This window comes from Mesoplodon densirostris, chromosome 16, assembly GCF_025265405.1.
Source record: "Mesoplodon densirostris isolate mMesDen1 chromosome 16, mMesDen1 primary haplotype, whole genome shotgun sequence".
NCBI classification, from domain to species: Eukaryota; Metazoa; Chordata; class Mammalia; order Artiodactyla; family Ziphiidae; genus Mesoplodon; species Mesoplodon densirostris.
Window position 1 is genome coordinate 44,163,730 of NC_082676.1, and position 23,184 is coordinate 44,186,913.

A 23,184-nucleotide genomic window follows, 5' to 3' on the forward strand; every position below is an offset into this window, starting at 1 on the left:
ATACATACAGAGAACAGACTGGTGATTGCTAAAGGCAGTGGTGGGTGGTGTGCAAAATGGGTGAAAGTGGTCAAAAAGTACAAACTTCAAACAAAATTAAGTTGTTTATAGTGAGGTGGATGGACCTAGAGTCTGTCATACAGAGTGAAGTAAGTCAGAAAGAGAAAACCAAATACCGTATGCTAACACATATATATGGAATCTACAAAAAAAATTTTTTTAATGGTTATGAAGAACCTAGGGGCAGGACAGGAATAAAGACGCAGAAGTAGAGAATGGACCTGAGGACACGCGGAGAGGGAAGGGTAAGCTGGGACGAAGTGAGAGAGTGGCATGGTCATATGTACACTACCAAATGTAAAATAGATAGCTAGTGGGAAGAAGCCGCACAGCACAGGGAGATCAGCTTGGTGCTTTGTGACCACCTAGAGGGGTGGGATAGGGAGGGTGGGAGGGAGACGCAAGAGGGAGGAGATACGGGGATATATGTATATGTATGACTGATTTACTTTGTTATAAAGCAGAAACTACCACACCATTGTAAAGCAATTATACTCCAATAAAGATGTTAAAAAAAAAAGTACAAACTTCCAGTCATAAAATAAATAAATCCTGGTGGTGTAATGTACAGCATGATAACTACAGTTAATAATAGTGTATTGTATATTTGAAAGTTGCTAAGAGAATAAATCTTAAAATTCTCATCACAAGAAAAAAAATTGTGTAACTGTGTAAGGTGATGGATGTTAACTAGACTTATTGTGGTGATAATTTTGCAATGCTATATACATATATTAAATCACTATGTTGTGCACCTGAGGCTATTATCATGTTATATGTCCATTATATCTCAATTTTTAAAAATAAAAAGAACAGGATTGGGCTTCCCTGGTGGCGCAGTGGTTGAGAGTCTGCCTGCCGATGCAGGGGACACAGGTTCGTGCCCTGGTCCGGGAAGATCCCACATGCCGTGGAGCGGCTGGGCCCGTGAGCCATGGCCGCTGAGCCTGCGCGCCCAGAACCTGTGTTCCACAACAGGAGAGGCCACAACAGTGAGAGGCCCGCGTACCGCAAAAATAAAATAAAAGAAAAGAAAAGAATAGGATTGATTGTCATGCACTTCGGGTGCTAGCATTCGTTTGGGATTCCAAATAATTTGATTCGGGGAGAGAAGAGGTGCCTTGCCTGACTTGTGCAGTTAACAATGCTTTGGGGGCCTTTATTTGGCAGGGAGATTAGTAAAGTGAGTAATACACTATTTTTGGAAGATAAGCCTGGGCAATTTGAAAATGTTAAGTTTTGGCACAATGTTTAACCCTGGAATTGCACCTTAAAAACCAGCAGAGTAATAGTGTTCTCTTGCCCAGTTGCCTTTTGAAATTTAGAAGGAATTCCAGAAGACACTTGAGTGTGGGCAGGTCTGTGGACAATACAGTGACCTGGGAGTCCCAAGAGACCCTTTCAGGTTTCCTATGAGGTGGAAACTTGATGTACTGATACTAAGATCTTGGCCATTCTCAAGTAAACTGGATTTTCTTAAAAGTGGAAAGCAGATGCCCATGAGAATCTACATGTCTTAATAAAAAGATGCATGTCAGTTTCTAATGTACTCGTGAATTATAATAAAGGTGACTATATACAAAAAAAAACAAAAGAACAGGATTGACAAGGAAGAGAGAAGGGACCACCGCTGCCCATCAAAGAGGTGCCGCCCAACAAACACCTGTCACAGAGATGAGCCCCCAAACCTTTGAAGCTCTTCTCCCTCTTCATCTTGCCCCCACCCCAATTAAACAAAAGACCACTTACGGAGGTGAAGACAGCACTGAAGCCTTCCTGAGACATCTCATACTCAAAGGAGCTGGTACTTCCTGTGTGCGTACCTGTGAGGAGAAGAACGTTTACATTAAAGAAAGTAGAGGAGCCTAGAACAGGGGTTGGAAACTCAGTGCTATGGTGGCCAGACAAAAGGAGGCTCAGACGGAAGCCACGTGCACCCCCATTTTTCTTATATGTCCTCTGTTATGCTTTCCTTTTTTTATTGAAGCATAGTTAATTTACAATATTAATGTTAGTTTCAGGTGTACAGCATCGTGATTCAGTATTTTTGCAGATTATACTCCATTATAGGTTGTTACAAGATAGTGCAGGGACTTCCCTGGTGGTCCAGTGGTTAAGACTCCACACTTCCACTGCAGGGGGTACGGGTTCAGTCCCTGGTCGGGGAACTAAGATCCGCATGCCTCATGGCATGGCCAAAAAAATAAATGAATAAATCGGAAAAAAGAAAAGATAATGGCTACAATTTATATGTTTATTGCTTATCTAGCCATATGCCCCTTTTAAAGTGGTGGTGGCTATTTGGCTCCAACTACTTTTTGCCAAGCGGGAATATGGTCCTACCGGTGTCTAATCTTCCAAATTTTCAAGAGAAATCATAAATCCAGACTGTATATGAACCTTCTCCCAACTTTTAAATTCTTTTATTCAACAAACACTTATTGAGCACCCTTTATGTACTAGGCATTATTCTAGGCACTGGGGATACAGCAGTGAACCAAAGAGACAAATGTTGGCAACACATCCAAATTTGGGGGAAAATACCATGAGGGATTTGACTCCCCTACCCTCTAATTTTTCAACCTATAGCCAAGACTGCAAAATTAGAGAGAAAAGTCTAGATCCTTCCATTTCAAAGTAATTGAGCAAGAGAGGCCAGAGTTGCTGGGAAATGGAAGAAGAAGGAAGTTGATGCTGAGGCTCAGGGTACCAAGGGCTAGGAGGTTCTTGTTTCTACAGGGAAGTACGTGTTTGGGGATAAGGAGCTGCCTTTGGAGCTGCTCCAGGACTACAAAACCTTAGCTCACCCTCAATCGCAAAGATCTTTTCCTGAAGCTGGTTCTGAATGGTCTTCAGAGCTTCAAAGTTATTCACCTGGAACACGTGATCACGAGACGGCTTGGATGCGATGGTATCGAGCTCTTTTCGAGATTTCTTACTGAAGAAGGCATCTCCCACCTGTTACCAAAAAACAGAGGCTGAATCAGACACTTTCTGGGGGTAGCACTCTCCTCCAGCAAAGAAAATTCTGCAGGAAAAGAATCTGAAATAATATCTGTCCAAGGAAGGAATGCACCAGAAGGCCCCTGGGACAGAGCTGTCAGGTACGGTAGAGCAGGTTGTACACTCTACATTCTGTCAAGGGAGAAATTGGGGCTGAAATCCAGCCTTTGGTCCATTTGCTGTGTCATACCTCCTGGTGTGGGGCTGACCTCTCTTCAGAGCAAGGGGGGCTTTCTCCTTCATATGAAGGTGTTTCCTACTTGCCAAGCCAGAGACCCGTGATGATACCTCTTTCTATGTCATGCAAGATACTGTAGTAGTTTGAGGACGCTGATGTTCCCAACCCTTTGCCCCTTCCTGTAGCCAAGGCCTTTCCCCAAAGCTGTGCTCTGCCCTCCTCTTCTTGGCAGAGTGTTCCGTTCTGCTCATTGTCTCTGGGCTCAACCATGTGTACTGCTTTAGCCCACGGACATTATCACATGTGATAAAAACAGAGGCTGGAAAAAGTGCTTGCAACATTTCCACTTGCTCTTTTGTTCCTCTGCCTTCACCATGAGGACACGCCCAGGCTAGCCCACTGGAGGATGAGACACAGGGAACAGAAGAGCCAAGTTACCCTGGTCGTTCCAGCCCGGCAAACAGATATCGACGGCAACCCTCAGAAATGGAAAGAGCCCAGCCAAGATCATCAGAGCTGCCAACCAACCTGCAGATGCATGAGGGAGTCCAGCTAGGACCAGAAAAATTGCCCGGCTGATGCACAGACTCACTTACTGTTTTAAGCCACTGAATGTTGGGATAGTTTGTTACATAGCATTATTATGACAATAGTTCACTGTTGTGAACATATGGGCTAGCAGAGATGAGCCTTGTCCCACTTTGATTTTATTGATGTTTGCAAATTCGAAGGAGGGTGTATCCAAGTAGAACCCTCTACAGAAGCATCAGGCCGGAGAGCCACATTTCCTACCCCAATGACGTAGCGAATGACCCCCTTTCTATCTGCTTCAGGGATGACATCCTTGTAGTCCAAAGGATCGCCATACTTTTCTCCATCTGTGATGACAACCAGGATCTTAAGGGCATTCTCCCGGGCTCCATTTCTGCTGTGAAACAGTTCTCTTCTGTCCAGGGTAGAGGAGGGAAATGTCAAATTCGAGCCGACAGAGATACGCTTGATGCTAGGAAAGGAACGTCAGCAGTTACAGATGCAACTGGGCTCTGTCTAGGAGGCACTTGGGTTCTCCTGGGACAAACACTGAGATGTAGCTGCCCCAAGATCTGGAAGGGTAGCAGGAGAACGGGAAAGAGTAGAGGGAAGGAAACCTTCATTGCCATTATATACTTTGGCATAGATTGATTTTTTTTAACTGAGTATTATTCCTTCTAAATTAAAAAAAAATTAATAAGTTTAATTGTGCCTTCATCAAACCTCTCCTGATGTGAGGCAATGGTTCTCCAGCGTATCTTCCTGCACTTTTGTCCCAATCCCCACCCTTGCCTCTACACAGACACAGACACACACACACACACACACACACACACGCGCGCGCGCACACAGAGATCAGCGTGAACTTTCTAAAACAAAATATGGTTACGTCTCCCCACTGCTAAAACCTTCAATGGATCCACTGGCTTTTCAGTTGCCTTGGTGACCTGGCCTCAACTGATCTTTCTAGCCTCTCTCTAGCCTTCCCTTCCCTCCCAGCCCCCTTAATCCCACCTTTACTCACGACTTGTATGTCATGACCATACCAGGCGCAGTCCCTCCTCCACACATTTACTCACCCCTCCACCGGAAATACCCTCTACTCCAGCCCTGTCTGAACACCTCCCCTCTTCCTGCAAAGCTCAAAGAAAAATAAAACCTCCTCCTTCCATCCTAAGCAAAGAGGGAAGAGCTTACACAACTTTGCGGATCGCTGTGGCCGTGTGTGTCCACCCCAACAGCTGTATTATTGGCTTCACCAGCAATTCCGGGGAAGGGTCTCTCTTGAAATCGTTGAAGGTGAAATGAGTCTGAAATTCTTCAGAGTACTGCATCAAAGAGAACTGGGAACGGGCACCTGGTATCACACTGGAGAAGATGTCCCTCCTCCCCCTTAACCATCTCAGCAAGCTCTCCATAAATCTTGAAACACTCGAGTCTCCAAATTCCTCCAAATTCTGCCCTGCCCCCTGGTGAGTCCTTCTGCCTCACCAGGACAGAGATCGGCCATCAGCTCCCACTTCCCAGCACTAGAACTCAGCCAGAGATGACATGTGGGTTTCATGTCCCACGCCAACCCCTACCAATTAGTCTGCCTGCTTTACAGGGGGCTGGAGGAAGGCTGAGGCCACTTCCAGACAGAGCAAGAAAGCAAATCATGAAAGAAAATGATGATCAACTGGCAAGTTGGCAACATCTCTAGTAGAAGCAGGACAGGAACGTGGCAGCCTGGTTGCCACGTATTTGCCAGCCTTAGGCAAGCTGTTCCCTAACCTACCCACTGACCCTTACCAAGGTTTTGGACTTTTCAAATTGACTCATCACAGTTGAGACAAAGTTCTTCATCCGCTGAAAGTCTGTCGGGTTGATGCTACCAGAGCCATCAATCAAAAAAACAATGTCACTGTCTTGCTGAGGGCACCCTGGGGAAAAAGGAAAAGGAATTGATTACAAGAGACTCAGGGTTCATTTTTTGCATGTCAGCTCTCTGCTGAGCAATGAGAATGAAAGGTAAACAAGATGCAACCCATGTGCCTAGCTAAATAAAAACATGAGACAGAGTGGTATGGAAAAATATGGTTCATTCTGCTCAAGGCAGTCAGGGAAAGCAGTGCTATCGGAGCTACCTCATGAAGAATAGGAAATAATTTGCCAAAAATACGAAGGGAGAAATAAGTTACAGGGGAAAAAAGGAACAGTGGGTATAAACGTATGCTGGATGTCCTCCCTCCAGCCCCCCATTCTGCCCCAGCCCCAAATCCACTTTCTACCATTCCCCACTTTGCCCGGAGCTCAGCCCACATGGGACGTGTCAACAGGGCTCTTTCAACCTCTGGCTTCTAGCTGTGTTTGCCCAATTAGGAGCCTCAACAGGAGACTGGAGGGAGGGAAGAGGGTGAGATCAGAGTATGTCCCTCAGCTCCCTTCCTGCAAGGTTGCTTTGGGCCAACCGTGTCCCTCAACAGATCAGTGCTCCTCTCAAGGAGGCCCACTCCCATGACTCCCTGTCCTTCCAGATTCTGGGGATTTCTGCCTCTCCTTGTCCCATCAGCCTAGGGTGGCAATAGCTCCACTGTTGTTCACCCTGGTTTTCTGGACCTTCCCTTGTAGCTTCTTTAGACCCTGCCACACCTTTATAATTAGTCCCTTTCTAAATACAGTTGACCCGGGCTTCCCTGGTGGCGCAGTGGTTGAGAGTCCACCTGCTGGTGCAGGGGACACGGGTTCATGCCCTGGTCCGGGAAGATCCCACATACCGCGGAGCGGCTGGGCCCGAGAGCCATGGCCGCTGAGCCTGCGCGTCCGGAGCCTGTGCTCCGCAACGGGAGAGGCCACAACAGTGAGAGGCCCGTGTACCACAAAAAAAAATTTTTAATATTAAAAAATAAATACAGTTGACCCTTGAGCAACGCAAGGATGAGGGGTCCCCACCCTCCATGCAGTTAAAAATCCGTGTATAACTTCACAGTCTGCCCTTCACATCCGCAATTCCATATCCGCAATTCTGCATCTGCGGATTCAACCAACCTCAGATCCAGTAGTACTGTAGCATGAATTTAGTGAGGAAAAAATCCACATATAGGTGGACCCACGCAGTTTAAACTGGCCATTTTTCAAGGGTCCAGTGTAGAAAGGGATAGCACAAATTTTTTTTTCTTTGCTGTACACGGGCTTCTCACCGTTGTGGCCTCTCCCATTGTGGAGCACAGGCTCCGGACACACAGGCTCAGTGGCCATGGCTCACGGGCCCAGCCGCTCTGCGGCATGTGGGATCTTCCTGGACCGGGGCATGAACCCGTGTCCCTTGCATCGGCAGGTGGACTCTCAACCACTGCGCCACCAGGGAAGCCCAGCACAAAGGATTTTTTAGTAGGTAAAAGAATTCTTTCATATCCTGTTCATGTTGCTGTTTACACAAATCTAAGCATGTCTTTAAATTAATGGAATTGTACACTACAAGGGAAAGAAAGGTCAATTTTACTGTATCATCAGTGAAAAAAATAAGATAAAATTATCCAGAAAAAGTATTGGCTTTTTAAAAAATAGACAAGCAGATTCTAACATTTATATAGAAAATAAACAGGGAAGATAAGCCAGAAATTTTCTTGAAAATCTCAAAGGTACACTAAGTGAAAAGAATCAAGGTACAATCCAGTGTGTAGAGCACGCTACCTTTTGTGGCACAAAGTGAAGTATACAGACGCCTATGTCAGTAAATATTGGTACATGGAGTACCTCCAGAAGAAGCCATGAGACGCTGGTAACAGTAGCTGCCTCTCAGGAAGGAAAGGGGAGGCTCAGAGACCCAAGAAGGAGAGGTTTTTATAGTATATCACTTAGTGCCTTTTGAACTTTGAGCCGAGTGCATGTTTTGTCTATTTTTAAGGAAATGAAAATGTTTTCAAAAAGAAGAGTCTGGAACGCTTAAGAGTGAGGACTGAAGAGAGAAACGTGGGGGTGGGAGCTGAAGCCACAGAATTGGATGCAGTCAGACACGAAGAGCACATGGGCAAGAACAGAAGCTGTAATCAGGTGCCCTTAGGTCGGCAGGGGAGGGAGAGGAAGACAGCTTGGAGCTGGAGCTTCGTAGAAGCCCTCAGTAGGGGCACAAGTAAGAGAAAGAGAAGAGAGGAGAGGAGAGGTGTCTGAAGCCAAGGTGCTGGGGGAAGGAAGAGGTGATCTGCAGGTCACATTGGAAAAGTCAGAGAACATGAGGACAGAATAGAGATTTGGCCTTTAGAGGGTCACAGATGCCACTGGCAACAGCAAGGTCTATATGATGGGTGGGCAGGAGCCAGATGTCAAAGGGCGAAGGATCACAGCATGGGGGCAAAGGAGGCAAGGAGAGAGATCCCTTCCAAGAAGGTTGGTGATGAAGGGAAGGAGAGAGGGCAGGAGATGGAGAGGAGACTGGGGAAGGGAAGGTTATTTTCATTGCTATCAGTTTGAGTGGTTGATTGTTTTTAAGTTATGGGTAGCATGAGCAGGTTTACATTCAAAGGAGGGGGTGGGATTTAGGTTCCTGGAGAGAGCAAGTGATTAAAGATGTGAACCCCAGAGGTGGTGATGCGAGAGAGTCTCAAAAGCCCAGATGGAAAAATTACTCATGGAAAGGACAGGTCTTCCTCTAAAACCAGTGAGATGCTGCCAAGAGAGGTGCCATTGAGGAAATCTGGACAAGGAGAAGGAGGATGTGGAGGGAGTTTACACCTGGCAGCCTTGGTTTATTCTGTGAAGAAGGAGGGAAGGTTATTGGTTGAGAATGAAGTTCAAAGGAGCTTGAGAAAAGAAAAAAAACTGTAAAAGGAAGACATATCTGCCCTTGGTTCCAGAACCAACTTGGAAACAAGCAAAAAGATGGCCAAGCAGTTGAAGAAATTGGTGTCAGAAATCAGCTGGATATGGGACTTCCCTGGTGGCGCAGTGGTTAAGAATCCTCCTGCCAATGCAGGGGACATGGGTTCGAGCCCTGGTCCAAGAAGATCCCACATGCCACAGAGCAACTAAGCTCATGTTCCACAACTACTGAGCCCGCGTGCAACAACTACTGAAGCCCGTGCGCCCTGGAACCCACGTGCCACAGATACTGAGCCTGTGTGCTTCAACAACCACAGCCCATGCTCCGCAACAAGAGAAGCCACGGCACTGAGAAGCCCGCGCACTGCAACAAAGAGTAGCCCCCGCTCGCTGCAACTAGAGAAAGCCCACGTGCAGCAATGAAGACCCAACACAGCCACAAAAAAAGAAAGAAAGAAAGAAAGAAATCAGCTGGATAAAAACATTCATTTACTAACTCTCTTTCAATCAACAGATGTTTGGGGAACAAGGGTAAGGAGCCACCAAGATGGTCCCCAAGATTCTCACCTCCTGATAGAGTTAACACCCTTGCATAATCTCCTCATCTTGATTGTGGGCTGGAGTTTTTATTTATTTATTTTTACTGAAGTATAGTTGATTGACAATACTGTGTTAGTTTCTGGTGTACAGTAAAGTGATTCAAGTATATTTTTCAGATTATTTTCCATTTTAGATTATTACAAGATATTGAATGTTGTCTGCTGTGTTATACAGTGAATCCTTGTTGCTTATCTATTTTATATGTAGTAGTGTGTATCTGTTAATCCCAGACTCCTAATTTATCCCTCCCACTTCCCTTTCCTCTTTGGTAACCATAAATTTGTTTTCTATGTCTGTAAGTCTGTTTTTGTTTTGCATATAGGTTCATTTATATTATTTTTCAGATTCCACATATAAGTAATACCATGTAATATTTGTCTTTCTCTGACTTACTTCACTTAGTGTGATATTCTCTAGGTCCATCCATGTTGCAGCAAATAACATTGTTTCATTCTTTTCTGTGGTTGAGTAGTATTCCATTGTTTCTGTTTATGTGTGTGTGTGTGTGTGTGTGTGTGTGTGTGTGTGTATCTCACATCTTCTTTATCCATTCTTCTGTTGGTGGACACTTAGGTTGCTTCCATGTCTTGGCTATTATAAATAGTGCTGCTAAGAATACAGGGGTCCATGTGTCTTTTTGAATTAGGGTTTTTGTCTTTTCCAGATATATGCCCAGGAGTGGGATTGCCGAATCATATGGTAGCTCTATTTTTGGTTTTTTAAGGAACCTCCATACTGTTCTCCATAGTAGCTGTACCAAATTACATTCCCACCAACAGTGTAGGAGGGTTCCCTTTTCTCTACATCCTCCCTGTGAGCTGGACTTTTTGACTCACTCCCAAAGAATACAATATGGCAGAAGTCTTCTGAGATTAGATTATAAAAGACTGTGACTTCCATCTTGGGTTCTTACTCTCTTGCTCTCTCACTGCCTTGTTCACTCACCCTGAGGGCAGCCAGCTGCCATGTTGTGAGCTGTTCTGTGGGGAAGCCCATGGGACAAGCAAGTGAGGGAAGCAGGAGCCAGCAGTCAGTGTGGACTGAGGCCCTCAGTCCAACCATCTTGTAAGTGAGCTTGGATGTGGATCTTCCCCTAGTCAAGCCTTCAGATGAGACCACACCCCTGGTTTGACAACCTCAAGCTCTTGAGAGACCATGAGACAGAGATCCCCAACTAGGCTGTGTCCAGATTCCTGATTCACAGAAACTGTAAGATAATTAATGTTTCTTGTTTTTGGCTGCTAAGTTCAGGGGCAATTTGTCAAGCAGCAAGTGAACAAGCTCGACAAAATCTCTGGCTATCACAGAGCCTACATCCCAGAAGAAAGGACATTTAAGAAATAAGTAAAGGGCTTCCCTGGTGGCGCGGTTGTTGAGAGTCTGCCTGCCGCTGCAGGGGACACGGGTTCGTGCCCTGGTCCGGGAAGATCCTGCATGCCGTGGAGTGGCTGGGCCCGTGAGCCATGGCTACTGAGCCTGTGCGTCTGGAGCCTGTGCTCCGCAATGGGAGAGGCCACAACAGTGAGAGGCCCGCATACCGCAAAAAAAAAAAAAAAAAAAAGTAAAATATGGATATATAGGTATGAATAGGGCAAAGCAGGGCAATGTGGTAGGACGTGATGGTGGAAATGATTAGAAGAGCCACTCAGGGAAGGTCTCTCTGAAGAGTTAACATTTGAGCTGAGATGACAGTAATAGGTTGTCAGCTGAGATCTGGGGAAAGAGCATGCCAGGCTGAAGGAATAGTAAGTGCAAAGCCCTTGAGGCAGGGACAGCTTGGTGTGGTTCTTGGAGAAGAAAGGCAGCTGGAACACAGTGACTAAGGTAGAAGAGTTGAGAAAGAAGTTGGAGAGGTGGACAAGGGCTACACCAGCTAGAGCCTCAAAGGCTACGGTCAGGCACTATGGCCAGGCTGAGTCCAGGCACTAACTCTAAGGACAATGGTTGGGACATTGTCTCACAAAGATGGGTGGCTATATCAGGACTTTCCTCAAAGTGCAAGATCCTAGCACCTCTCCAGAGCCCATCTCTGCATTGGAACCCAGTTCCCTCACGCTTCTGCACCAAGACTTTTAAATAAACCCCCATACTATGAGCCCCTCAGCCCAGTCCTGCCAGCTCCCTCCAGTCTCATGCTGCTCGTCTGTACCCACCTCTGAGGGCCTCTGGGAGCCTTCTGGGTTGCAGCAGTAGGTTGGATTCAAACAGGAAGCAGAAGCCGTTCACATAGGTGTTCTCCTTGCAGATTTGGTGCACGGTGGGGCCACAGGCCTAGGGGGCAGGGAACAGGTGGGAGGGGCTGTCCCTGCTTCCTGTCCTTTCACCCCAGCACCTCCACCCAACAAGACCCCAGCCCCAGCAGTCTTAGGCCCCCAATTCCTTCCCTTGGGACACTCCCATGACCCAACGCAACTCACCAGCAGCCGGAAAGGTTTGGTGGCGAACACCAGAGACAGGCCCAGGGACATGTTCACAGCCTCCGGGGGGACTGAGGGGACAGATATATACATGGTCACCCTCGGGGATGGACGGGACTGTGTAAGAGCTGGACAGGGGATGGACAGGAACCTCAACCAGGGAGACATGGAGGTGTGAGGGGTTCAAGGAGGCACGTAGGTCATGGAAAGGGACACAGAGGGGTGTCCGAGGGTGCCTGCATACAGCTCAGAGGCCAGGGAGCTGGCTCCCTGGGCCCCCATCACAGATCCCAAGACAAAGGCAACGTCTGGCAAGTCCATATGTGTGCAGAGGTGGAACCCTAGCCCTAGGTCCCAGCGAGGGGCAGTGACTTACCCTGCAGGGGGATGGGTTCACACTTGCCCATGCTGCAGTCGCACTGGTAGAGGCCGCCCGTCTGGTTAGCAGCCTTTATCTCCTGGGGGGCTCCAACCACCAGCCTGGGGGGAGAGGTGGGAACAGCTCACCACAGGGACAAGAGAATGCTATGACATCTGGGGAGAGAAGGAGACCGTGGAAGTTCCGCCACCCAAAATAAAAGTGGGGGAGCCAACCTCACAGGGATTCCCTCACCCCCAGAAACAGGAAGAAGATTCAGCAAAGAAAAACATGGGAATTTTTTTTAACCACTGATTGTTTATTGTGAATATTCTCCTAAACCAGTCATTTGAATTCCCAGGGGTCATTTCAGTAAATTCAAGAATTTCCAAATCCTGAAGGCCAAACATTGAAGGTAGACAGTCTACCTTCCCAACTTGGAATCACTTCCCCATTCAGGCAGGGATGCAATATTGCATAGAGGACAGGAATAGAGGCCTTGGAGTTTTACTGCCTGAAATTAAAATTTAGTCCCACCCTTACTTCCTGTGTGACCTTGGGCAAGTCAATTAATTACCTTATTGTGCTTCAATTTTCTCATCTCTAAAATATGGATAATAGCAGTACCTACCTCAAGGTTATTATCAGGATTAAATGAGTTAATCTATGTACAGTCCAAAAATGGGAAAATGTTTAATCTTGGAGTGAGAAAGGCCTCTCTAAGAATGACATAATACCCAGAGGTCATTTTAAAGTGAATACATTCAACTCCACAGTCATTTTAAATAAATTTCTGTATCTGATCAACTACCAAAAGCAAAGTCAGAAAACAAACGATAAACGGGGGGAGGGAGATGAGCAACTCATACCCCAGACCACTTTCCTCAGTATAGTCAGAGCTGCCACAAACCAGTAAGGAAAAAAAAAACAAGAGAAAAATGGGCAACAGATAAGGAAAAAAATGCTCACAGAAAAGGAAATAAATCTCTCCTTAAAAAAGAAATGCAGGGCTTCCCTGGTGGCGCAGTGGTTAAGAATCCGCCTGCCAACGCAGGAGACGTGGGTTCGAGCCCTGGTCTGGGAAGATCCCCCATGCCGCAGAGCAACTAAGCCCGTGCACCAAAACTACTGAGCCTACACTCTAGAGGCTTCGAGCCACAGCTACGGAAGCCTGCGTGCCTAGAGCCCGTGCTCCACAACAACAGAGACCACCACAATGAGAAGACCCCACATGGCCATAAATTAATTAATTAATTAATTTTTTTAAAAAAGAAATTCAATTTAAAACTAAATTGAGAGACCGTTTCTCACCTGTTCAATTTACAAAGATCATAAGTTTGCTAACACTTTGGGTTGGCAAGTGGGTGGGGAAGTAGGTGTTTGCATAAACTTCTGGTGTGAGTGCAAATTGTTGCCACCCTCATAGAGGGTAATTTGGAAAAATCTATTAAAATTACATATGCACATGTACCCTGGATCCAGCAATCCTAGTTCTAGGAATTTACTTCCAAAATATACTTGCACATGTAAAAAATGCCAACATTGTTCATATAGCAAAAGTTTGGAAACAATCTAATGTCCATTAAGAGGAGATTTTGGGACTTCCCTGGTGGTCCAGTGGGTAAGACTCTGAACTCCTGATTCAGGGGTCCCAGGTTCAATCCCTGGTAGGGGAACTAGATCCCACATGCTGCAACTAAGAGCCCACATCCTGCATGCCGCAACTAAACATGCCGCAACGAAAATCCTGTGTGCCGCAACTAAGACCCAGGGCAGCCTAAATAAATAAATAAATAAATAAATTTAAAAAATAGATTTAAATGTAATATAAATGTAAATTACAGTACTTCCAAATAATGGAATATGATGTAAGCATTAAAAAGAACAAGTAAGCTCTTTTTTCATTTATTTGGTAAAATCAGCAAACTCTAAAAAAATAAAATGCAAAGGACAGTATAGAGCAGAGGCCAGCAAACTTTCTTCTAGAAAAGTAACATTATTTCCATAAATATTATTTCTGTAAAAGTAAATATTTTAGGCTTTGCAGGCCATAGAGTCTCTGTCCCAGCCTCTCTGTTCTGCTACTATAGCTCCAAAACTGCCCTAAAAAATAAATGACTAGAAATTAACATACTAAGTGAAGTAAGTCACACAGAGAAAAATGATGTAAATGAACTTATTTACGAAACAGAAACAGACTCACAGATTTCAAAAACAAACTTATGGTTACCAAAGGGGAAATGAGAGGGGGAGAGATAAATTAGGAGCTTGGGATTAACACACACACACTGCTATATATAAAACAGATAACCAACAAGGACCTACTGTATAGCACAGTGAACTCTACTCAATTTTCTAACCTATATGGGAAAAGAATCTGAAAAAGAATGAATATATGTATATGAATAACTGAATCACTTTGCTATACATCTGAAACTAATGTAACATTGTGAATCAACTATACTCCAGTAAAATTTTTTTAAGTATTGGAAAATAATAAAAAAAAATAATAATAAATGACAAGTGGGGAGTAGGGGTAGCCAAGTGTCAATAAAATGTATTTACAAAAGTAGGCAGCAGGTTGTAGTTTGAGTATAATGTATACTACAAATTGTGTGCAGGATGATGTGGAGGTTTATGCACTGTAGAATCTCTCCAAAAGAACATATGAGAAACCATTCAACAAGGACCCTGCTAGGGAGGGAATTGGGGGAAGGGTTTGAGGAAGAGACTTTCTTACTATCACACTCTTTTGTATCTTTTGAATGTAGAACTCTGATAAATTAAGAAAAAAAACAAATCAAGGAAATTGTGATTTTTTTTAAGGTATGTTAAGCCTTGGAGGGAAAGTGTGTGAGCAGGGAGTCCCCCTGTGGCCCTTACCGGGATCCCTCAAGCTGGACCACACTCTGCCCGAAGCCCCTTGCATTGTTTTGGAAGATGACTGCTTTTTCCGTGTCCAGGTTGAACCCGTGACATAAGGCCAAGGCTGCAGGGAGAACAAGGAGGGCGGGAGTCAGGAGGACAGAAGGAGACAGTTAAGAAAGCAACCTGGGGGGCTTCCCTGGTGGCACAGTGGTTGAGAGTCTGCCTGCCGATGCAGGGGACACGGGTTCGTGCCCCGGTCTGGGAAGATCGCACATGCCATGGAGCGGCTGGGCCCGTGAGCCATGGCCACTGAGCCTGCGCATCCGGAGCCTGTGCTCCGCAACGAGAGAGGCCACAGCAGTGAGAGGCCCGTGTACCGCAAAAAAAAGAAAAAAAAAAGAAAGCAGCCTGGGGACTTCCCTGGTGGCGCAGTGGTTAAGAATCCACCTGCCAATGCAGGGGACATGGGTTTAAGCCCTGGTCCAGGAAGATCCCACATGCCGCAGAGCAACTAAGCCCATGCGCCACAACTACTGAGCCTGCACTCTAGAGCCCGCAAGCCACAACTACTGAGCCCACGTGCCTAGAGCCCATGCTCCGCAACAAGAGACGCCACCACAATGAGAAGCCTGCACACCACAACAAAGAGTATCCCCCGCTGGCCGCAACTAGAGAAAGCTCGCAGCAACGAAGGCGCGACGCAGCCCAAAATAAATAAATAAATAAATAAATTTATTTTTTAAAAAAATAAAAGAAAGCAGCCTTCCCTCCTGCCCCAAGCATCTTCCTGGTGGGATTCACCCTAACCCAGCATGGACATGGGTGCCTCCCACATCCCAGCCTGGAGAGAGGTCGCCACACTTTTTCTATAAAGGGCAAGATAGTAAATATTTTAGGCTTTGTGGACCAAGAGGCAAATGGAGTCTATTATGTACGTACCTATATAAGAAAAGAGGAAATGCATGTCTACAAATTTTTCATAAAGGAAATTCAAAATATAATAATTGAGTACAATTTTTTTTGTAATACAAATTACTGATGAGACAAGTGGAATTCTTTAGGAGAAATAACATTGCACGCCATTCAAAGTTAGTGTTCAAAATGACTCAAAGTTAGTGTTCCCTGTCATGAATCGATTATAAATGTTCATCTGGGACCTATGGCTCCAGGTTGTACAAAAACACATGGTGGAGCCCTCATCTTATGCCCACAGAGGACAGTTTGCTGACTCCTGGCCTAAGAACCACCAACAGGGTGTAATGGAAGAAATTTTCACATATTGAGCTATGGGGAAGTCATTCTGGCTTATACATGATTTAGCTTGAATTTCATGCTAAGTAAAACAGCCTGTGTGTAGCCTATCAAACATACATCGTACAACTATTTTAATAATTAAAGAAAAGGGTGCATTGTCCAGAAGTAAAGAACGTCCATGTTAAAAATAAAGATTAAACGCCTCCCTTCCCAGGACGCCAGCGCTGCTACTCCTTTGATGATAAGACTCCCAGGTGCCAAGGCCATACTGACTGGCTGTGTACATGCTGATCTGTTGTTTGTTTTGTTTTTAACCTTAAAGGAACATATCCCTGACTTGTTTGATGTTCTTTGTTCTGACAAGATATAGAACTGTGCTGAAAACCATGTTTCTCCGGAGCAGTTCCTCAGAGTTCTCTGAGAGGCTGTCTCCTGAGTTATAGTCCTCAGTTTGGCTCAAAGAAAACTCTTTTCTTGTTTATTGATTATTTCCATCAACGGGTGCATTCAGCCCCTCTCTGAACCCCTCCCTGGGTTCCCACCCCACTGATTTGCCCAACAATCAAGTTCCTAAAGGCTCAGTTAGGTAATTTTCTTCCTATGCAACTTTCAAGCATTTCTTTCCCTTCTCTGGCTCTTAGTCCACAAAACACAGACACAAAGGAAAAAAACTTGAATCATTTTGATCAGTCAGTCATTCAACAAACATTTACACCTGAGTCCTTGGAAAAGAGGAGACCAATAGGAGGAGGTGAGGTAGAATCCAAGAAGAAACACTCCAAGAAGAGAAGCCAAGACCTGCTGTGCACACTTAGACGTGTCATTTCACCTCTCGGGGCCTCAGTTTCCTCCTCTGTGAAGAAAGGACCAGCCAAACCCCCTTGCATAGACCATGAATTGAGTCATTTATCCAAGCTTCTCTGCTCATCCCATCTCGGTCTAGCTCTACTCTGCTTCTTGAATCCCTTAACCTTCCCCCAATCCCCTTTGTCTCTCCCAGCCTAACTCCTAAATATTCTGTACCCTTTCTTTCCACAAACTCACAAACCCAAAAACTCCCCTCCTCCTCACTCTGAGGGCCCCCCAACTCCTGGCGCACCTGTTAGTAGAAGGACTCTGTGAGTCATAGCTGGAGAGAGCAGGAGCCGTGAGACTGCAGGCACCATTGAGCCACTTCAAGGTAGCCACCAAAGCCAGGAAGGACCAGAAAAGGGAAGTAGGAGGCAGAAGTCTGTCAGAGACTCAAAGGAAGAGGTCGGAGGCTCAGTGAGCACACAGCCCTGCCAGACCTGCCCCCTCTACCCAGCCTCCCGGCCCAAACCATCAGGGTCACTAACCCATAGGTGGCTTTGTTTGCCCACCTGCTTCTAGAAACATTATGAACAGCAAAGCACAGACTTATGACCTGCCCCCCAGAACATGTCTCCCTGAAAGCACGCTTTGCAAAATGTCCTTCCCTCCTGCCCAGGGAAGTGGGAATACCTGTCAGCTAGAGCTATCCTCCTGTGTGGCCATCAGTAAGGTCAACTCAGGTACAGAGAAACCCGGTGCTTTTTTCTTATATAAATTTATTTATTTATGTATTTATTTTTGGCTGCATTGGGTCTTCACTGTGGCACGCAGACTTCTCAGTGAGGTGGCTTCTCTTGTTGCGGAGCACAGGCTCTAGGTGCGCAGACTTCAGTAGTTGTGGTGCCGGGCTTAGTGGCTCCACAGTATGTGGGATCTTCCTGGGCCAGGACTCGAACCCATGTCACCTGCATTGTCAGGGGGATTCTTAACCACTGCACCACGAGGGAAGTCCTCTACGTGGTGCTTTTTTAATATTATTTTGCTTTAAAAAAAAAAAAAAAAAAGCCTCCAACTCTTTTGCCCTGGAATTTTCACTTCCAAGAATTTATCCTAAGAAATATCTGAGAAGTACAGTCAAAGATGTCTGCACAAGCTGTTTTCAAAGACACAGGAGCGGCCTTCCCTGGTGGCACAGTAGTTGAGAGTCAGCCTGCCGATGCAGGGGACACGGGTTCATGCCCTGGTCTGGGAAGATCCCACATGCAGCTGAGCGGCTGGGCCCGTGAGCCATGGCCGCTGAGCCTGCGCATCTGGAGCCTGTGCTCCACAACGGGAGAGGCCACAGCAGCGAGAGGCCTGCGTAAAAATAAAAAAAATTTAAAAAGACACAGGAGCATATCTTCATGAAATTACATAGAACACCAAACCATACTTGTGTGTGTCTGCTAGTGTGATCCCCAAGCCAATCATTTTTCATTCTCTCTCCAACATATTTTCTCTTGCCCTTAGTTCTGCTTTCTTAATAACCAGAGCAAAGAAATGTGTGCGTTCTGAAAAAAATTCCATTAAAATTCTGAACATTTTGTTTTAAAATTACCTCTTTAAAAATACGTATGTGTAGGAAAACCAAAATGTTAATAGTGGTGGTCACTGGATCATAGGACAATGGGTCGGTTCTACTCTATTGCTGCAGAGCAAACTACTCCAAATAAAACGGCGACTTCTTTTTTTTTAATTTATTTTATTGAAGTGTAGTTGATTTACAATGTTGTGTTAGTTTCTGGTGTACAACAAAGTAATTCAGTTATACATATACAGAATAGTTTGCATCTGCTGATCTCAAGTTCCCAGTTCATCCCTCCCCCATATCCCCTCTCCCTTGGCAACCACAAGTCTAAAACAGCAACTTCTCATTGTGTCATGGTGCTGTGGATTGTCTAGCCTCAGCAGTTCTCACTAGGGAATCTCAGATGGCTGCAGTCAGATTGTGACTGGGGCTGGAGTCGAAGACTCAGCTCAGCTGGACTTTCAAAACAGATCACTCCCGTGGCTGGAAGTTGGTGCCATCAGCAGGCCAGGAGCTCGGTTAGAGCTGTCAGCTGGAGGACCTCCATGTGGCCTCTCTATGTGGCTTGGGCTACTCACAGCATAGTGGTTAGACTTCAAGAGCAAATATTCCAAGAGATAAGAATTGAAAGTTCCCAGTATCTTAAGGTGTTGATCTGGAAACTGTCACAGAGTCACTTCTACTATATTCTAGTGGTCAAGCAGTCACAGAGCTCGACCATATTCTAAGAGAGGGGGACAAAGATATCACCTCTCAGTGGGAGGCGTGTCAAAGAATTTGTGATCAACTTTAATCTGCCACAGGGTGATTTAAATTTTCTTCTATATATATTTGTGTACTTAAAACTTTTATACAAAAAAAAAAAGAGTGACGTTTATAATCAGAAAGAAAAGGAAAACACCAAAAAGTAATTTAAACAACAAAGGGCCCATTCTTGCTAGCAGGAAAGGAGGCTGAGGAAAAAGAAATAAGACCATTGGATCAGGATGAGAAGCTACCAACCAGGGTGTGGGGACATATTTTAATAAATAAGCTGGTGGGACTTCCTTGGTGGCACAGTGCTTAAGACTCCGCACTCCCAATGGAGTGGGCCTGCATTCGATCCCTGGTCAGGGAACTAGATCCCACATGCATGTTGCAACTAAGAGTTCGCATGCCACAACTAAGGAGCCCACGTGCTGCAACTAAGACCCGGCGCAACCAAATAAATAAATAAATATTTTTTTAATAAAAAAGAATGAATGCAAAAATAAATAAATAAATAAGCTGGGTTTATTTTTGATAAAAAAAACTTTCACACTCTGATCACCACAGGAAGTTGCTCGGATATCACGGCCCCTCTGTGCCCTTAGCAGTGGCCAAGGGCCCACTTTAAAGGCATAGGCAATATCTCAGAAAGATTGTCCAACCCCCAGAGCCTTTCTTAATGACCCACCCTATGGTGTGCACCTGACCAGGTAACCACAGGTGGGCACCTAGCTATAAGCTCCCATCTATCCCCTACCCCTACTCTTGACGAAAGCTTAGCTTGGGTTTCCCTGTACATGAACACTGAGACAAGGGGAAGTAATTTATTTGAGAGGTAATCCAGGAAACACTGGTGCAGAAGTGAGCCCATAAAAGTTGTGAGATGGAACAAGTTACTGCTGTGGATGATTGGAGCTCAATACACTGAGGAACTCTGAAATCCAGGGTAAAACATGCCTCAGAGTTATCCACCTGAGAGGAGAGGGGGCTAGGTATTTATCCACAACTCACATCAGCTATCAGTGGAGGGCTGCTCTCCGGGAAAGCCTAACTTCTCTGGTGCATCCAATTTGCCCTGCACCCAGGCAGAGAAGGCTCCAGAAGCCAGAGAGAGCCCTCAGGCAGGCAGGTACTGGCAGCTGGAAACCTGGCCAGCTTGCATGAGAATGATAAACACTGATGGGACGTGAATGGAGCAATTGCAGTGTCTGCTACAGATACTCAGATATTTTTTCATAGCACTCACTATTACATGAAATTATATTACATATTTATTAATCTATCTATTGTCTGACTCCCCAGCTAGAGTCTATAAGCTCCAGAGAGCAGAGATTCTTGTCTGTCTTGCTCATCACTCTATTTCCAGTGCACAGAAGAGTGCCTGGTTCATAAGAGAGATGCCCCCCGCCCCTCCCTCAGAGAGAGAATTCTGGAAAGAGGGCAGGGTAGCAAGCACCAAGAATCCTTCCTCCCCAACTAGATAGCAATTGTACCAGAAGGATCTCTCTGATGTAACTATTTAAGAGCTCTGAGTCTATAATGCACCAAAAAAAAAAAAAAAAAAGACCTGTGGTTAATTTCTGTGTATTTCAGCTCTTAGCACTGTAGCAGCTACCAACCCCTCACTAACTGCAATCCCATGGCAAGCTTTGCAGGAGCAGGTTGCATGAAGCTTGTAGGAACCAAGGTGTCAAGAACCCATCCGTTTATGATGCCTATCATGGAATCTTAACTACAAAATCTTCAAAACTTGAAATAATTTGAGTGAACCAGTGTTCCTAACATCAAATCAATCTAAATAGAGCATAAGGCGCTTTGCTGGGTCAGGTTAAAAACAACCACTATGCTCTCTCGCCTCCTTGCTTCCAAGACGACCAGGAAAAGAAGGAATAATGGTCGTGCCAAAAAGGGGCGCGGCCACGTGCAGCCTATTCGCTGCACCAGCTGTGCCCGATGCGTGCCCGAGGATAAGGCCATTAAGAAGTTCGTCATTTGGAACATCGTAGAGGCCGCAGCCGTCAGGGACATTTCCGAAGCGAGTGTTTTCGACGGTGAGTGAGCTCCTGGCGCGAACTGTCCTATGTGTTTCCCAAGCTGTATGTGAAACTACATTACTGCGTGAGTTGTGCCATTCACAGCAAGGTAGGCAGGAATCGTTCTCGGGAAGCCCGGAAGGACCGAACACCTCCACCCCGATTTAGACATGCTGGTGCTGCGCCACGACCTCCACCATAGCCCATGTAAGGAGCTAAGTCCTTAAAGACTAAAGAAATACGGTCCCCTGGAAAGACAATAAAACGGAAATTATACTTTAAAAAAAACCCACCATTTGCTTAGTGATTTACAGGTCCCTTTCACAGACATAATCTCTTCTGATACTCATGCTCAAACTATGAGTTAGATGCTATTATTAATTCTAATTATCATCTTTCTTGTGCAGAAGTTCTTTTGTTTCATGTGGCCAAATTTATTATTAGTCTTTTCTGTAACTTCTTTAATAAATCTCCAGAGTTAGAAAAAATTTTTTTCATCTATATATTCTTCTCAAATACTTCTTTTCCTTCCGTTATTTAACTTCTTACTTTGTGTACTGTTGAATTTTTTGTGTGCAGTGTGAAACAGGGAATCCAGTTTCAGTTTTGTCCATATGAACAAATAATTTTCCAGTTCCATTTACTGAAGAGTTTAAAATAAGCTTTTAGAAGGAAATTTTACTTTCCTATATTTGTCAATTTTTTTTTTTATTGCCCATCTGTTTTCTACCCAAGTCAGTATAATGCAAGTTTCCAGTGTTACGTATCACCCTGGTGCAATTATCTTCTTTCTGAATCTGAGTAAATTACGGTAACCAGAACCCACAGCCCAACTCTGTGGAAAACCACTTCAAAGAGAAGAAACTTTTGTTTCCTCCCCAAGGGCAAAAATGATGGGCAGCAGGAACATCCAATCATAACCCTATTTCCTACTTGAGGCAGATTCAATGGGCAAAAAAGTCATCATTTGCAGAAAGTATGAAAACCCAAGACCATTAAGTGATAACTTGTTAGAACTAATCTTATTCAGCAAGATCAACATATAAAAATGTAATCCATTTCTTGTTCAGCTAAGACTAATTTCCTGATTAGAAAATATAATAGGAAAAACACCATTCGTAGCACCAAAAAGCTATAAAACACGTAAGCATAAATCTAACATGAAATATGTATGAACTATTTATTTTTTAAGCTATTAGTCTTTCCTGAAGGACATAAAAGAATAGAGAGAGATGCCATATTCATGGGGGACAAGGCTTAGCATTATAAAGATATCAGTTCTCCGTCAGATTACTCAGTAATTCAGTGTAACCTCACCCAATAGGATTATTATTGAATTTGACAAGCTGATTCTAAAAATCACCTGGAGGAGAAAACACACAAGAATAGCCTAGAAAACTATGAAGCATACCTTATTACATAACTCCATTCCATAGCCAGACATGCCATATCACAGCACTACCTTAAAGTCAGATAAGCAAAGGTAAGGTGTTGGTTCTGGAATAAATACATAAAACCAAATACATAAAACCAATACTGGTATATACAAAAATCTGATATTCCCACTGGAATTAATATATTTCTTTTAATGAAAAATCAAACAAACTTTATCTGATCCCACTTCCCCCACCAACCACTGCCCCATTTTTTTGCGTCCCTTTTGCAAAGCAGATTCCAGAGCAGTTGTCTGTATTTGCCGTGCCCAGGTCTGCCCTTCCCATGCTCCCTTGAACCCATTCCATTCCAGCCTTTGCCCCACCCCAGCCTCCACTTCACCAAAACTTTTCATCACTGTCACCAAGGATAAATGGTTAACTCCAAGAATTGGTTTGCAATCTTCATCTTAAGGGATTCCGCAGCAGCTTTTCACATTTGCCCGCTCCTTCCTGGGATTAATTTGTATATTGACTTCCAAGGACCCTCACTCACCTGTTTCTCCTTCACCTCCATCTCTCTGTCGAGGTTCTTTGGCCAATCCC

The 23,184-nt window shown here is 44.9% G+C and overlaps 1 protein-coding gene, 1 non-coding gene and 1 pseudogene across 2 annotated transcripts in view; 2 read left to right on the forward strand and 1 right to left on the reverse strand.

Moving 5' to 3' along the window:
- The window catches only part of ITGAM (integrin subunit alpha M), a 37,920-nt gene extending 20,727 nt beyond the window's left edge, over nucleotides 1-17,193 (reverse strand). The window contains exons 1-10 of the mRNA XM_060077793.1: nucleotides 17,166-17,193; nucleotides 14,828-14,933; nucleotides 11,963-12,066; nucleotides 11,587-11,657; nucleotides 11,323-11,440; nucleotides 5,564-5,694; nucleotides 4,970-5,115; nucleotides 4,034-4,187; nucleotides 2,868-3,018; nucleotides 1,810-1,883 (exon numbers count right to left, since the gene is read on the reverse strand). Coding sequence (XP_059933776.1) covers nucleotides 1,810-1,883; nucleotides 2,868-3,018; nucleotides 4,034-4,187; nucleotides 4,970-5,115; nucleotides 5,564-5,694; nucleotides 11,323-11,440; nucleotides 11,587-11,657; nucleotides 11,963-12,066; nucleotides 14,828-14,933; nucleotides 17,166-17,193 — 1,083 coding nt within the window. The remainder of the gene's footprint in view (nucleotides 1-1,809; nucleotides 1,884-2,867; nucleotides 3,019-4,033; nucleotides 4,188-4,969; nucleotides 5,116-5,563; nucleotides 5,695-11,322; nucleotides 11,441-11,586; nucleotides 11,658-11,962; nucleotides 12,067-14,827; nucleotides 14,934-17,165) is intronic.
- On the forward strand, nucleotides 13,548-13,620 carry TRNAR-CCU (transfer RNA arginine (anticodon CCU)). The gene has a single exon. It is a non-coding gene; the product is annotated as a tRNA-Arg (tRNA).
- Nucleotides 17,194-21,015: 3,822 nt separating the features above from the next.
- Nucleotides 21,016-21,416, forward strand: LOC132476347 (small ribosomal subunit protein eS26-like; annotated as a pseudogene).
- The last annotated feature ends 1,768 nt before the right edge of the window (nucleotides 21,417-23,184 follow it).